Consider the following 13,198-nt stretch of genomic DNA (forward strand, 5'->3'; position numbering starts at 1 on the left):
TTCCCAGTAGGGAACAGAATTCACATGGTTTGTTTAAATGAAGACACTTTAATGATGGGGGACTACTTACAGAGATGAGACTAGAATTAAGAGATACTGCACCCAGGGCTTCCCTGGTGGCACAGTGGTTGAGAGTCCGCCTGCCGATGCAGAGGACGTGGGTTCGTGCCCCGGTCCGGGAGGATCCCACATGCCGCGGAGCAGCTGGGCCCGTGAGCCATGGCCGCTGAGCCTGCGCATCCGGAGCCTGTGCTCCGCAATGGGAGAGACCACAACAGTGAGAGGCCCACGTACCGCAAAAAAAAAGAGATGCTGCACCCAGAGACTATCAACAGCCAGAAGTCATTACCACCCTCAGGAGCAAAGGGTCAAGAGAGATTAGTATATAGTATTAGATCCCAGTGAGAGCTAGAGCCCTCAAAGAGGGACCAAGCAGCGTGATCACTCATTGAAGAGACCTGTAGCTACAGGGAAGTAGTGCCAAGCAGAGAGGGAAGGAGAAAGAAATACCTACTTCTCTCTCCTCCCATCTCTTGCCGATGCATCCCAATGGCTGAACCCAACTGGAAGCTGGCTAGCAAGGAGCCTGGTGATGCAGTCTATGGTGAAGGACAGAGACTAGATCTGCAGTGAATAACCAACACAGCCCCTAACACTTCATGCCGTAAATGTTAGAAGATTTTGAAAACCACTCCAGGGGGAATCTTTGCACCCAATGCCATTGTATGGAATGCATCTTGTTATGTGGTACCAGCAGGATTTGGAAAACCCAAGTAAGGAGCTAACCATGATCTTTGATACAAATCATCATGGGTACTTGTAACCCACCCATAATCTCCAAAAGTCATGTTTGCCCATAGTCTTCCTCCTTTATTGCCGTCCAGAGCGCATTGCCTGTAAAACTAGGGAAGCTTACATTTCAGGGCCCCTCGTTTGCATGAGCCCCCTTCCAAGGCCATGGGGCAGCCCTAGAAATGTATTCATACGGTTATATGTTGTTGTAAAACTTGCAAGAATAAGGTATTTTAACTGTCATCTGTTAAGACTATAACTTTTTTCCCTCTGACCCCAGAAAGGACTTCCTCCTTCCCCCGTTATATGCCTTTCAAGCATCACAAAGCCTGGATCTGCTTCTGCTTTCAACAGAGACTCACATGTACCGGTGCAAATGTTATCCTTTCCCCACGATTCTACCACCTTTCCAGCAGCGTGGTTAATGAGCCTCAAAATGGACACTTGGGGGTGGGGAGGTTGCAGCCGGAGGATAAAGAGAAGCAAAGAAAGAGAAGCAAAGAACGGAGGGATGGATGTGTGGTGCCAGAGTCAGTGGGGGCGGGGCGCTGGGCCTGCAGAGCCCGCACTCTGATCTTCCACCGGGAGTGATGGGGGGCTGGCAGGTGTCCCACCAGGTAACTGATTCCTCTATGGGGCCTCACTCAGAAGCTGCTCTTTATGTTTTCAGATGCAGACGGAAACCTGTGTCGAAGTAACCAACTGTTGCAAGTCATGCTGACCATGCACCGAATTCTCATTTCCTCTGCTGAACTGCTCCAAAAAATTATCACTCTATATCCTTTAGCACAGTGCCTGGTGGTCCCCAAATGGGATTCATTCAGCAATATCTTGAAATTTGAAGGATGCTTTCACTTTGGTTGGTTTGGCATAACCCTGAGTGGTTAATGGGTTCATACGTCCTTTCAGGGACTGGTATGCGTGTCTGTGTGCATGTGTGTGTGTGTACACATGTATGTACGCATATGTATGTATGTGTATCTTCTGTTGGGCGAGGCAATGTTATTGATGCTGATTGCTCTGGGAAGAGGCCAAAGAAATCAACATGCAAACACAGTCTTCTTTGTTAGTTCTTGCTAGTGAAAAATACTTTTCCTGTAGATTAATCAAAATTCATATTCATCCCGTGCAAAATGACAAGGGTGCAAGCATGACTCAAGTGATAAACTGCATTCTGGCTTTCCTGTCCAATTCTTCAGCCTTCCCCAGGTTCTGAAGAGAGCTTCCTGGTGCCAGAGCATCTGGAGAGTCTGCTGGTGCCTTTTTGCTTCACGCAGAGGCACTGGCTACGTGCCAAGCAAACCCTGCTGGATTCTAACCTTCTTTTGGGGGTGTGAATGGAGTTGGGTGGAGAAAACGGCTGCCTTCTCCTTCTCCCTGATGACTGATGACGCTGTGGGCTGTAGGTGGGCTGAGACTGTTTAGCACCTCGAAGCCCAGGTCCCTGGCACTGAGTCATGCTTTGTAGCTGTTCTAATCCTTTACCACTCTCCTCAGCCATCCCTTTTCATCTCATGGCACACAGAAAAAAACATAAAAGCCGTAAAGACTGAATCTCTTCTCTAAAGTGACTCAGAAACCTTTACCTCTCGTCTCAGAGGAGGTGTTTTCAGTGGCATTCCAAGGGTGCAACCTTGGGAGGGGTCCACCTGATGAGAGGTGCAGGTAGTAATTGGACGTCTGGTCTGCAGAGAATTTTAAAACCATAGTCAGACAGACTCAGAGTTGGTCTACTTTTTATTAACTCCACGTACCAGCAATTCTAAACAATGTCAGTGATTAAATACTCCTCGCCGAAAAAATTTTGTTGCCCTAAGGACTGAGCTGTACCTGGGGTGCCCGTCTTGGTGCCCCGCCGGGTACCTGCCCCCACGGTGGAACCAGAGCCCTCTTCCTCCCCGCCCCCCCCCAACTCTCACAGAATCTTTCTCTATGGGTTATCTCCCCTCTCTCCTGTCCTTTTAAACCCTGACTCTTCAGGGGCACCTGCCCCTCAGCCTAAAACCCATTCAAGTCTCCTCAACCTCAAAATGAACTCTCAGCCCTGCCTCCCCTCCATTCCATCGATAGGGTTAGAAATGTGATGCACAGACTTCTTAAAATAGTCCACACTCACTCTCTCCCATCGCTCAACTCCCACTCGGTCCTTAACCTGACTGTGGCCTCCACCCCTGTACTCAGACTTTCCTCTGATGTCACCAATGACCTCCTAGGTGCCACCCTGGTGGCTTTTGTTTCCACCCTTGTTTACAGCGATGTCCGTGTAGAGGCCTTGTTGACACCCCCTGCCTCTCCAGACTCCCTCCAGGGCCCCGGGAACTGCACCTTCCCAGCTCTCCCTCCTCCTGGGCTGCCCTCCTCCACCTCTCCATCTAGCCTCTTCTTTGCGTACCCCCTCGAGATGGGGATAACATCCTGGTTTCTTCTCACTGCACTTCCCCTGGGTGATTTCCCACCAGGATTTCCACCACCATTCCTCTGAGGTCTTTCAAGTCCATATTTCTCTAACCCAAACCTTTTTTTTTTTTTTTTTTAACGTTTGGACCACTTAGTCCTGCAGACACTGCAATCTTAATATGCTTAAGACTTAACTCATTAACTCACCACCTCAGCTACTACTACTATGCGTTCTGCTTTGACACCTGTATTTTCAGTTTCAGTTCATGGAATTGCTGCCCATCTGATGGTCTTAAAGCAGCAACATCAAAGCACTCACAGTCCTCCCTGCCTTTCACCTCCTACAGAGTCTGTCACCCAATCTCGGGGTTCCTGCATCAGAAGTGACTCTTTTCTCTTCTCTCCATTCCCATGCCTCTGCCTTCGTGTGGGCCCTCACGGTCTCTCTCCCCAGCCTCCGTCCCATCCTGGGCTTCTCATCTGCACAGCCACCCTCTCCCTCGTTTATCCACCTCTGCAGTTACTTTCCTGAGAAGCGAATCAGGCAGGCCATGCTCCAGAGCCTCTGCAAATAGAGGGTAACGGCAGATCCTCGGTTGCCAGGAAATGGCCCTCCACAGGCTGCCCAGTGTGCCCCTCCTGCTCTATCCTCAGCTCTCTCAGAAACCCTTGCCCCTCCACGGTGAGCGTCTCAACATACCAGACTGGAGTGGCTCCCTTTACCTGTCAGTTAAAGAAGCTCGGATGGCTTCCTTTTGTCTCCTGTTTTTCCATTGTTAAAAGAGAGAGAGAAAAAAAATTTAACAACATGCTTTGAATAGTTCAGATGCCTGAGAAGTACAGCCAGAACTGTCCTGGTACTTCATGGCCACAGCACTGCCTATGACGATGTGGAGCCTGAAGCTTCCAGCAAACAATGACGATTACCCTAGGTCAGCAGATGCCTGAGCCCCTGATGACTGGCCTGCGTGTGCTGCTGTTTGCTTCATCTCCTCACGTGAGAAAGCAGTGCCTGCCTTGCTCGAGGCTGCCTCCGCTGTGGCACAAGGGCTCTGCGACCTTGGGAGGCTCTGCCCTCCTGGATGGCATCTGGCACTGTGCACTGGGGAACGGACATGTGAAGAGAAGGGTAGGGAGCAAACAGAAGGAAGATAAACTCCATGATGAAAGGCACCATGTTGATTCTTATGTCCACCCAGTTGTTTGAAAAGAAAAGTGGGGTTTTTTGTGTGTGTGCGCCTTCCTCATTAATAAGGAAGAAGTTAAAAATTTCAACAACTAGATCAGATAATAAAAATATAGACTCTAAGACGTATTTATCTAGAATGTACCTTATGCTTGAATCTCTTTGCACCAAAGGGATGCATTTTCTTACCCATGTGGTATAAAGAAATGTAAAGTCGTGTCATTCTCACTCCTCCCTTTTATGTCCAAAGGCAGGCATTGGAACCATTCACTTCATGAAATTTGCCAGTTGCCTGGGCTTATTTTTTGGATTGATTACCTTTGTTCTTGTTGTGTGTGTGTGTGGTTTTGTGTTTTGTGTTTCTGTTCGATTTTGGTGCTCTCAGGGACAGATTTTATAACAGTAAATCTATCAAAATTTTGGTTTTTTAAGTTAAAGTCATTTTATGAAACGTACAAATTTCACAGCCATAGTTTTTCTTTAGGGGTTCAAGTTTAGCTTGCAAATCTTACTGTTCTTCTTATAAGTCTAGAATGTCCCACCAAGCACTTTTAAGGAACCTTGAAAAATGTTTGGTTAATTGGAATAATGGTTTTAAACTATAATTATGAATTTTATTTCTTCTTCCAGTTTTATTGAGATATAACCGACATAAAATACTGTGTAAGTTTAAGGTTTGAAGCGTGATTCATGGTAAGTTTTGTGAACATCTATCATCTCATATAGATACAAAATGAAAGAAATTTAAATCTCTTTTCTTGTGATGAGAACTTAGAATTCTCCCTCTTAGCAACTTTCATGTATAACGTCAAGCAGTGTTAATTATATTTTTATCATGTTGTACATTACACCCTTAGTACTTACTGATCTTATAAGTTTGTATCTTTTGACTGCCTTCATACAATCCCCCTTTTTCCCATCCCCTGTCTCTGGTAACCACAAATCTGATCTATTTTTCTATGTTTGTTGTTTCTTTGTCCGTTTTTGAAGTATAATTGACCCACCACACTATGTTAGTTTCTGTTACATAACAGTGATTTGATATGTCTATACATGTCAAACTGGTCACCACAATAAGTCTAGTTACGGATATGTCACCCTACAAAGATATTACACAGTTATTAACTGTATTCCCCATACGGTGCATTTCTTACCCACGTCTCATTTATTTTGCAAATGGAAGCTTGTACCTCTTAATCTTCCTCACTTACTTCTTTCTTCCCCCTACTTCCCTCCCCTCTGGCAAACACCTGTTTGTTCTCTATACCTATAACTCTGTTTTGTTATGTTTGTGCATTTGTTTTTTTACATTCCACATATAAATAAAATCATACAGTATTTGTCTTTCTCTGTCTGACTTATTTCACTTAGCATGTACCCTCTGGGTCTATCCATGTTGTCTCAAATGGCAAGATTTCATTCTTTTTTATGGCTGAGTAATATTCCTGTGTGTGTGTGTGTGTGTGTGTGTGTGTGTGTGTGTGTGTGTGTGTGTGTGTGTATGTACCACATCTTCTTTATACTTTCGTCTCTTGATGGACACTTAGGTTGCTTCCACATCTTAGCTATTGTGAATAATGCTGCATTGAACACGTGGCTGCATATATCTCTTCTAATCAGTGTTTTTGTTTTCTTCAGATACATACACAGGAGTGGAAATTCTGGACCATATGGTAGTTCTATTTTTAATTTTTTGAGGAACCTCCATACTGCTTTCCATAGTGGCTGCACCAATTTATGTTCCCAGCAACAGTGTGCAAGGGTTCTGTTTTCTCCACATCTTCACCAACACTTGCCATTTGTTGTCTTTTTGATAACAGCCATTCTAACAAGTGTGAGGTGATATCTCGTTGTGGTTTTAATTTGCATTTTCCTGATGATTAGTAATGTTGAGCATCTTCTCATGTGGCTTTTGGCCATTTATCTTCCTTGGGGAAAATGTATATGCAGATCCTCTGCCAGTTTTTTAATCAGGTTAGTTTTCTTGATGTTGGGTTGTATGAGTTCTTTGTATGTTTTGGATATTAACCCCTTATTGGATATATCATCTGCAAATATCTTCACCATTTAGTAGGTGGCCTTTTCATTTTGTTGGTGCTTTCTTTTCCTTCACTGTGCAAAAGCTTTAGTTTGATATAGTCCCATTTGGTTTTTTTTTATAAATTTATTTATTTATTTATTTTTGGCTGTACACAGGCTTTCTCTAGTTGCGGCAAGCGGGGGCTACTCTTCATTGCGGTGTGCAGGCTTCTTATTACAGTGGCTTCTCTTGTTGCAGAGCATGGGCTCTAGGTGCGCAGACTTCAGTAGTTGTGGTATGCGGACTCAGTAGTTGTGGCTCATGGGCTCTAGAGTGCAGGCCCAGTAGTTGTGGCGCACAGGCTTAGTTGCTCTGCAGCATGTGGGACCTCCCCAGCGCAGGGCTTGAACCTGTGACCCTGCACTGGCAGGTGAATTCTTAACCACTGTGCCATCAGGGAAGCTCTAGTCCCATTTGTTTATTTTTGCTTTTGTTTCCCTTGCCTGAGGAGACATATCCAAAAACAATGTTATGAAGACTGATGTCAAAGATCATATACCTATGTTTTCTTCTATAAGTTTTGTGATTTCAGGTCTTACATTTAAGTTCGTAATCAGTTTTGAATTCATTTTTGTGCATAGTGTCCAGTTTGCATAGTGTCCAGCATAGTCCAGTTTGATTCTTTTGCATGTAACTGTCCAGTTTCCACAATACCGTTTATTTAAGAGACTGTCTTTTCTCCATTGTATATTCTTGCCTCCTTTGTTTTAGATTAATTAACCATAAGTTTGTGGGTTAATTTCTGGGCTCTTTATTCTGTTCCATTGATCTACTTGTTTGTTCTTGTGCCAGTACCATACAGTTTTGATGACTGTAGCTTTGTAGTATAGTCTGAAGTCTGGGAGTGTGATACCTCCAGCTCTGTTCTTCTTTCTCAAGATTGTTTTGCTATTTGGGGACTTTTCTTTCCATAGAATTTTAGAATTATTTGTTTTAGTTCTGTGAAAAATGCCATTGGTGTTCTGATAGGATTGCATTGAATCTGTAGGTTGCCTTGGGTAGTATGGTCATTTTAACAATATTCTTCTAATCCATGAATATGGTATATCTTTCCATCTGTTCTGTCATCTTCAAATTTTTTCATCAGTGTCTTAAAGTTTTCTGACTGTGGGTCTTTTACTTACATAGTTGGATTTATTCCTGGATATTCTATCCTTTTCAGTGTGATTTAAATGGGATTGTTTTCTTAATTTCTCTTTCTGATAGTTCCTTGTTAGTATATAGAAATGCAACAGATTTTTATATATTAATTTTGTACCCTGCAACTTTACTGAATTTTGATGAACTCTGGTAGTATTTTGGTGGTATATTTAGGATTTTCTATGTATAGTATCATGTCATCTTCAAACAGTAACAGTTTTACTTCTTCCTTTCCAATTTGGATTCATTTCTTTTTCTTGTCTGATTGCTCTGGCTAGGAATAAAAGTGGTGAGAGTGGGCATCCTTGTCTTGTTCCTGATCGTAGAAGAAATTCTTTCAGTTTTCACCATTGAGTATGATGTTAGCTGTGCGCTTATAATATATGGCCTTTACTATGTTGAGGTATGTTCCCTCTATACATCTTCATGGAAAGTTTTTTTTAATCATAAATTGTTGAATTTTCTCAAATCCTTTTTCTGTATCTATTGAGATAATCATATGGTTTTTATTCTTTATTTATATATTATATTCTTCAATTTGTCAATGAGGTATATCCCACTGACTGATTTGTGGATATTGAACTACCCTTGCATTCATTGGATAAATTCCACTTGATCATGGTGTATAATTCTTTTAATATATTGTTGTATTTGGTTTGCTAATATTTTGTTGAGAATTTTTGAATCTATGTTCATCATATTTTTATCACTGATATTAGCCTGTAATTTTCTTTTTTTGTGATATCTTTGACTGGTTTTAGTATCAGGGTGATGCTGGCCTCTTAGAATGAGTTAGGAAGTGTTCCTTCTTCTGCAGTTTTTTAGAATAGTTTGATAGGTGTTTACTCTTTTCTAAATGTTTGGTAAAATTCACCTGTGAAGCCATCTGGTCCTGGACTTTTGTTTGCTGCGAGTTTTTTTTTTTTTAATTACTGATTCAATTTCATTATTGGTAATTGATCTGCTCATATTTTCTATTTCTTCCCAGCTCAGTCTTGGAAGATTGTACATGTCTAGGAATTTGTACCTTTCTTCTAGGTTGTCCATTTTATTGGCATGTAACTGGTTGTAGTCATCTCTTACGTTCTTTTGTATTTCTGTGGTATTGATTGTAACTTCTTTTTTATTTCTGATTTTATTGATTTGGGCCCTCTCCTGTTTTTTTTTCTTGAAGAGTCTAACTATTTAGATCTGAAGTGCATCTCTTGTAGGCAGCATACATATGGATCTTGGTTTTGTATCCATTCAGCCACTCCATGTCTTTTGATTGAAGCATTTTGTCCATTTACATTTAAAGTAATTATTGATAGGTATGTACTTGTAATTTTAAATCTTATATTTTAGATTTTTTAAATACTTCAGAGGCTTTTCTGAATTTTAAATAGTTTTTATAACTTCAGTAAATTAAAATTATAAGCAGTAAAGCTAACATTACCTTAGATGTTCCAAAGCTATGCATAAACTTAGTAAGATTTGAATTTAAAATCACAAGTGTAAAGCCCTTAATTGTATATTCCAGATTGAAGTTTCAAGACTCTCATTCTAATATGCTCTTAAACATTACAGGTGTATAAGATTTAAAAGGCATAGATCCCTTCCTAATAAAAAAATCAGTAATATGATTTGGACTGTTTTTTACTTTGCTATATTTAAGTCTGAGTTTTCCAAGGGTTAAAATATGCATAGCTACTGAAAGAAGACTGCACAGCCCCAGTTAATTGAGACATCTGCTGGCTGCTCAGTGGATTCCTCTCAGGGGCCCTGCTGAAATTCACGGAGCCCTGGATTGTGGTTAATTTGACATGGTTTTTAGAGGAGAAAGAGGGCAGTGTCTTGTGGGGCACACAGCTCACATAGCCTGATTCCTCAGTATGTTGATGGAAGAGGGTAGGACCACCCAGGTTCCTCACTGGATTGGATTTTGCATTTCTATGACCTTTACAGTAAACACTTATTCTTTCCATATATCTTTAGAGATGCGTGAACTTGGTGGAACTTTGCTCTTCTTTCTTGTTCTTAGAATGGCATCATTCTCATGGAATATTCCAAATGATATTGATCCTTATTGTGCTCTCCAGTTGTATTTGGATCATTCACATGGCTTTTTCTGACTTGCTATTACAACCTGTAAGATCAATCTACTGACATTTTCTAGGCATATATTATCATTTTCCTATTATTGCCTTGATTATCATTACAATATATCTGAATATTTATTCCTTCCCTTTCTTCTAATTCAGTGCACAGATTTTTTATCAGTTGCTGAAAAGATAAGAACAAGCTCTTCTTTTTAGCTTGTCTCCAGCATACTCCTAGTCTTGGACATGGGCAGAGGTCACTTGCCCCTTCTTTACTTCTTACAGGTCACCTGTGCGGGGGCATTGCTGTGCTGTTGACTTCCTACTTCTGTGGCCTTCTTCTATAAGCGACTTCAGCATGGGCTAAAGTCACCATCTTTGCCCTTCATAAGCATACAGCTGCACAGATTGAGTTGGTTTATCCTATGGCTAGGGAGAGAAGAAACATTAAAAGAAACTATTTGCGAGGCTGGAGGAGGGTAGTTTTAGCAATACTTCCAAAGATGAACAGTTGTTTGGTTTCTATAACAGAGGCTTCCATTTCCCTTAACCACAGCCATACCTATAAGGATGCCTTGGCAAAGAATTCACCAGGGCTTTGCCTGAAGATCTGCTATTTTGTAAGGTAACATTTCTGCATGTATTGGGGACTTTGTGGAGTGGGGTGAAATGAAAGAGCCAGAGACTCTAGCTCTTTCCTTGTCCTCCCTGCCTTTCCCTTCCTGACCATCTGTACAACACCTCTGGACAGACCAGAAAGGGCAATTGTTAGTACTGGAAATTCCTCAAAGAGCATAGTCAGTTTTTTCTGATGTGCCTGAGCTTAATATTTTATACCAATGTTTTTGTCAACCGTACAGCATTTTGGTATCAAGTGACATAAGGGAAAGGCTATTTTGTTTGTTTTTATTCCCAAGTATAAAAGTAATGTAGCTCATGTTAGAGCACTTTGAAAATATGGAGAAGAATATAACTATAGTAATAATCACTTATATCCAACTACCTATTTTGGTATATTTCCCTTGTCTCTTTCCAAGTAGGTTTTTTAACATAGTAGAGATCAAAATACATACAAAGTTTTGTATCCTGTACTTTTCACTTAACTTTAAATCATAGGAATCTTCTCTAGTCATTAAAAACTTTTTGTAAACATTATTTTTAATGGCCATATAATATCCTGAGGTATAACAAAGTGTAATTTACAGATGCATTGTCCAATCTTTGGACGTTTGGTTTGTCTGCCATTGTTTTATTTATCATTCTCTCTGATACACATGGCTGTGCCTAAATCTTTGCAGTGGCTTCTTTCATTATGATTCACCTCATCATAGCATAGCATTTAATATGTGGGGCGCAGAGGATTGTCAGTGGGTGGTTTTCTTCTCTTCCCCCCAGCCCCACTCCAGCTCCTTATATTCTGTATAGAGAATATAGATTCTATATTCCCAGGAATATAGAACAAACCAGCCCCTGTCTTTTTCTGACTCCTTTTTGCGGGAAGAACCCACCACAGTGTGAGTCCTTGGCTTCAGTTTTGGCTTTTGTGTTTTTTAAATCCCACCGTGTAGGTATTGGATAACAGAATTCTGGATCATGTTTAAAATGGATGCCAGCTTGGCAAGCACTATGGAAGAGTTTCAGGAACTGGTGAAAGCTAACGGCGAGGAGCTGCACTGCCACCTGATTGACACAACTCAAATGTGAGTGTCGTGGTTTTGACGCCTTTTTCGAAACCACCTCCCTCCTGTAATACAGCCCAGGCCGCTCAGCAAGGCTCTGCGTCCCGCTGTGACTTCTGCTCTACCCACCCCAAGAAGCCCTCAGGCAGGTTCAGATGGCCTCATGAAAGAGAAAAGCTTGACATGTAGCATCAAAGCAGAGAAGCCCCCTGGTGATAACGCTGTATGTGACTCATATCCAAGAGTAGGAAAAAAGAAGTCTCAGTGAAAAAGAAATCAGGTAGCCAGATATTGACTAAAATTTATATAAATCCCAAGAAACTGAAAGTGTGGTGACTAAATTGGTGCCTCTTCAGCAGCTAATGCCTGGAGGGCCCCTGCACTTATAAATGGGGAAGGGACTGCTGGAAAATGGATCGAGCAAAGGGTTTATAACATATTCGGTAGGCCAGAAAGTTCTGCAAGAGACACTTAGACCTATGCAGAGATGGAAAGGATCTCAGGAATACTGCATATTATTCCTTGGATTTCTTATTTATGAGATGGTCCCACTCTGGAAAAATGAATGCCTGCCCTAATCTGGGGAGAACAGAGTACACTCATCATATGCTAAGGTTTTCACAATGTGGACCCTTTGTTTTAGAATAATACAGATCCCTAGGACATAGAATTCTAGGACTGAAACATATTTTCAAGATGATTTTATCCAACGTCCTGGGAAACTGAGGCTCAGAAAGGCTTGCTTGTCTGGGGTCACACAGCTAGCTGAGTTAATGGCAGAGTAGAATCTGGACTGTGAGAGCCCTCAGTGCCCTGTGCCGTGGCCGTGTGGAAATGATTTCCAAATCACATGTCAGAGTCCCAGTTAAATCTACCTAGCAGGTTGGACTCTCTGTACTTCTTTGCTTAGAATTATAATAACTTGAGAGGTAAAAGAAGGTTTTGCAGTAACAGTGTCTTCATGTTTTAAATGCAGCACACAGGGCCCAGGGCAGTTCTCAAACCCTGATTTCCTTATCCCCATACTCCCCTAGCTGACCTTCCCCTACCAATATTTTCCACGGTATATTCTTTAGGAATTAGTCAGTGGGATATTGCCTGACCAGTTATACTTGAGAAATAGAGAGTTGAACTTCCTTTTTGCAATGCATCTCAGAGTCTGTAATATGCTCTTTGGCTAAGCGGGCTGCAGAATTTGTAGCATTTCCCAAACTCATTTGACCACAGAACCCTTCTGTCAAGAGACAAGGTTCTCAGGAATAGAGGTTTGGGAAACACAGATCTGCAACCTGCTATCTTTCTCTTTGCTTCCTTAGTGTAGGAAATTGAAACTGAATAAGGAACACATGGATTGATTACAAGAAAATGTGGGGGGCCTCTAACTCTAGGGTTAGCTAGGCTTCCTTGGTCATTTCAGTGGCTGGGGACATTTGAGGAAAATGCCACAAGTCTGCCCAGAGTGACCACCTGTTCCTACACATGATTCCCCAGCATGGCATCTCCTCTCTGTGGTTCTCTGTGCTCTTCTGGCATGAAAACTGCCCCACTACCTTGAGATCTCCAACCACAGAGAGTCCCCATCACCCTCATGAGATGAGATGAGACACACAGAAGGCATGGAGAGAGCAGACCTGCCAGGGCTACACAGAGGAGCCAGGACACTGTGAACAATGCCCGAGACTCTGTCCTTCCCACAGACTTAAGACAAATGCATTTTACCCAGTTCCCCTGGCACGTTCAGAAGACTCAAGGAAAACCATCAAAGCTTCCTAGTCTCCACCATAGGAAAAACTGATGTGGGGAAACTGTTAATGCATTGCTTTGACCAAGGAAAGTTAGGTAATGG

At 42.0% G+C, this 13,198-nt stretch overlaps 1 protein-coding gene across 2 annotated transcripts in view; it reads left to right on the plus strand.

Moving 5' to 3' along the window:
- The window catches only part of RASGRP1 (RAS guanyl releasing protein 1), an 85,022-nt gene that overhangs the window by 44,330 nt on the left and 27,494 nt on the right, over positions 1-13,198 (plus strand). For both annotated transcript variants that reach the window (XM_082618122.1, XM_082618123.1), the window contains exons 3-5: positions 1,463-1,568; positions 10,236-10,298; positions 11,242-11,373. In XM_082618122.1, coding sequence (XP_082474248.1) covers positions 1,463-1,568; positions 10,236-10,298; positions 11,242-11,373 — 301 coding nt within the window. The remainder of the gene's footprint in view (positions 1-1,462; positions 1,569-10,235; positions 10,299-11,241; positions 11,374-13,198) is intronic.

This window comes from Mesoplodon mirus (genome assembly GCF_964341445.2).
Source record: "Mesoplodon mirus genome assembly, chromosome: 4".
In the NCBI taxonomy this organism is placed as follows: Eukaryota; Metazoa; Chordata; class Mammalia; order Artiodactyla; family Ziphiidae; genus Mesoplodon; species Mesoplodon mirus.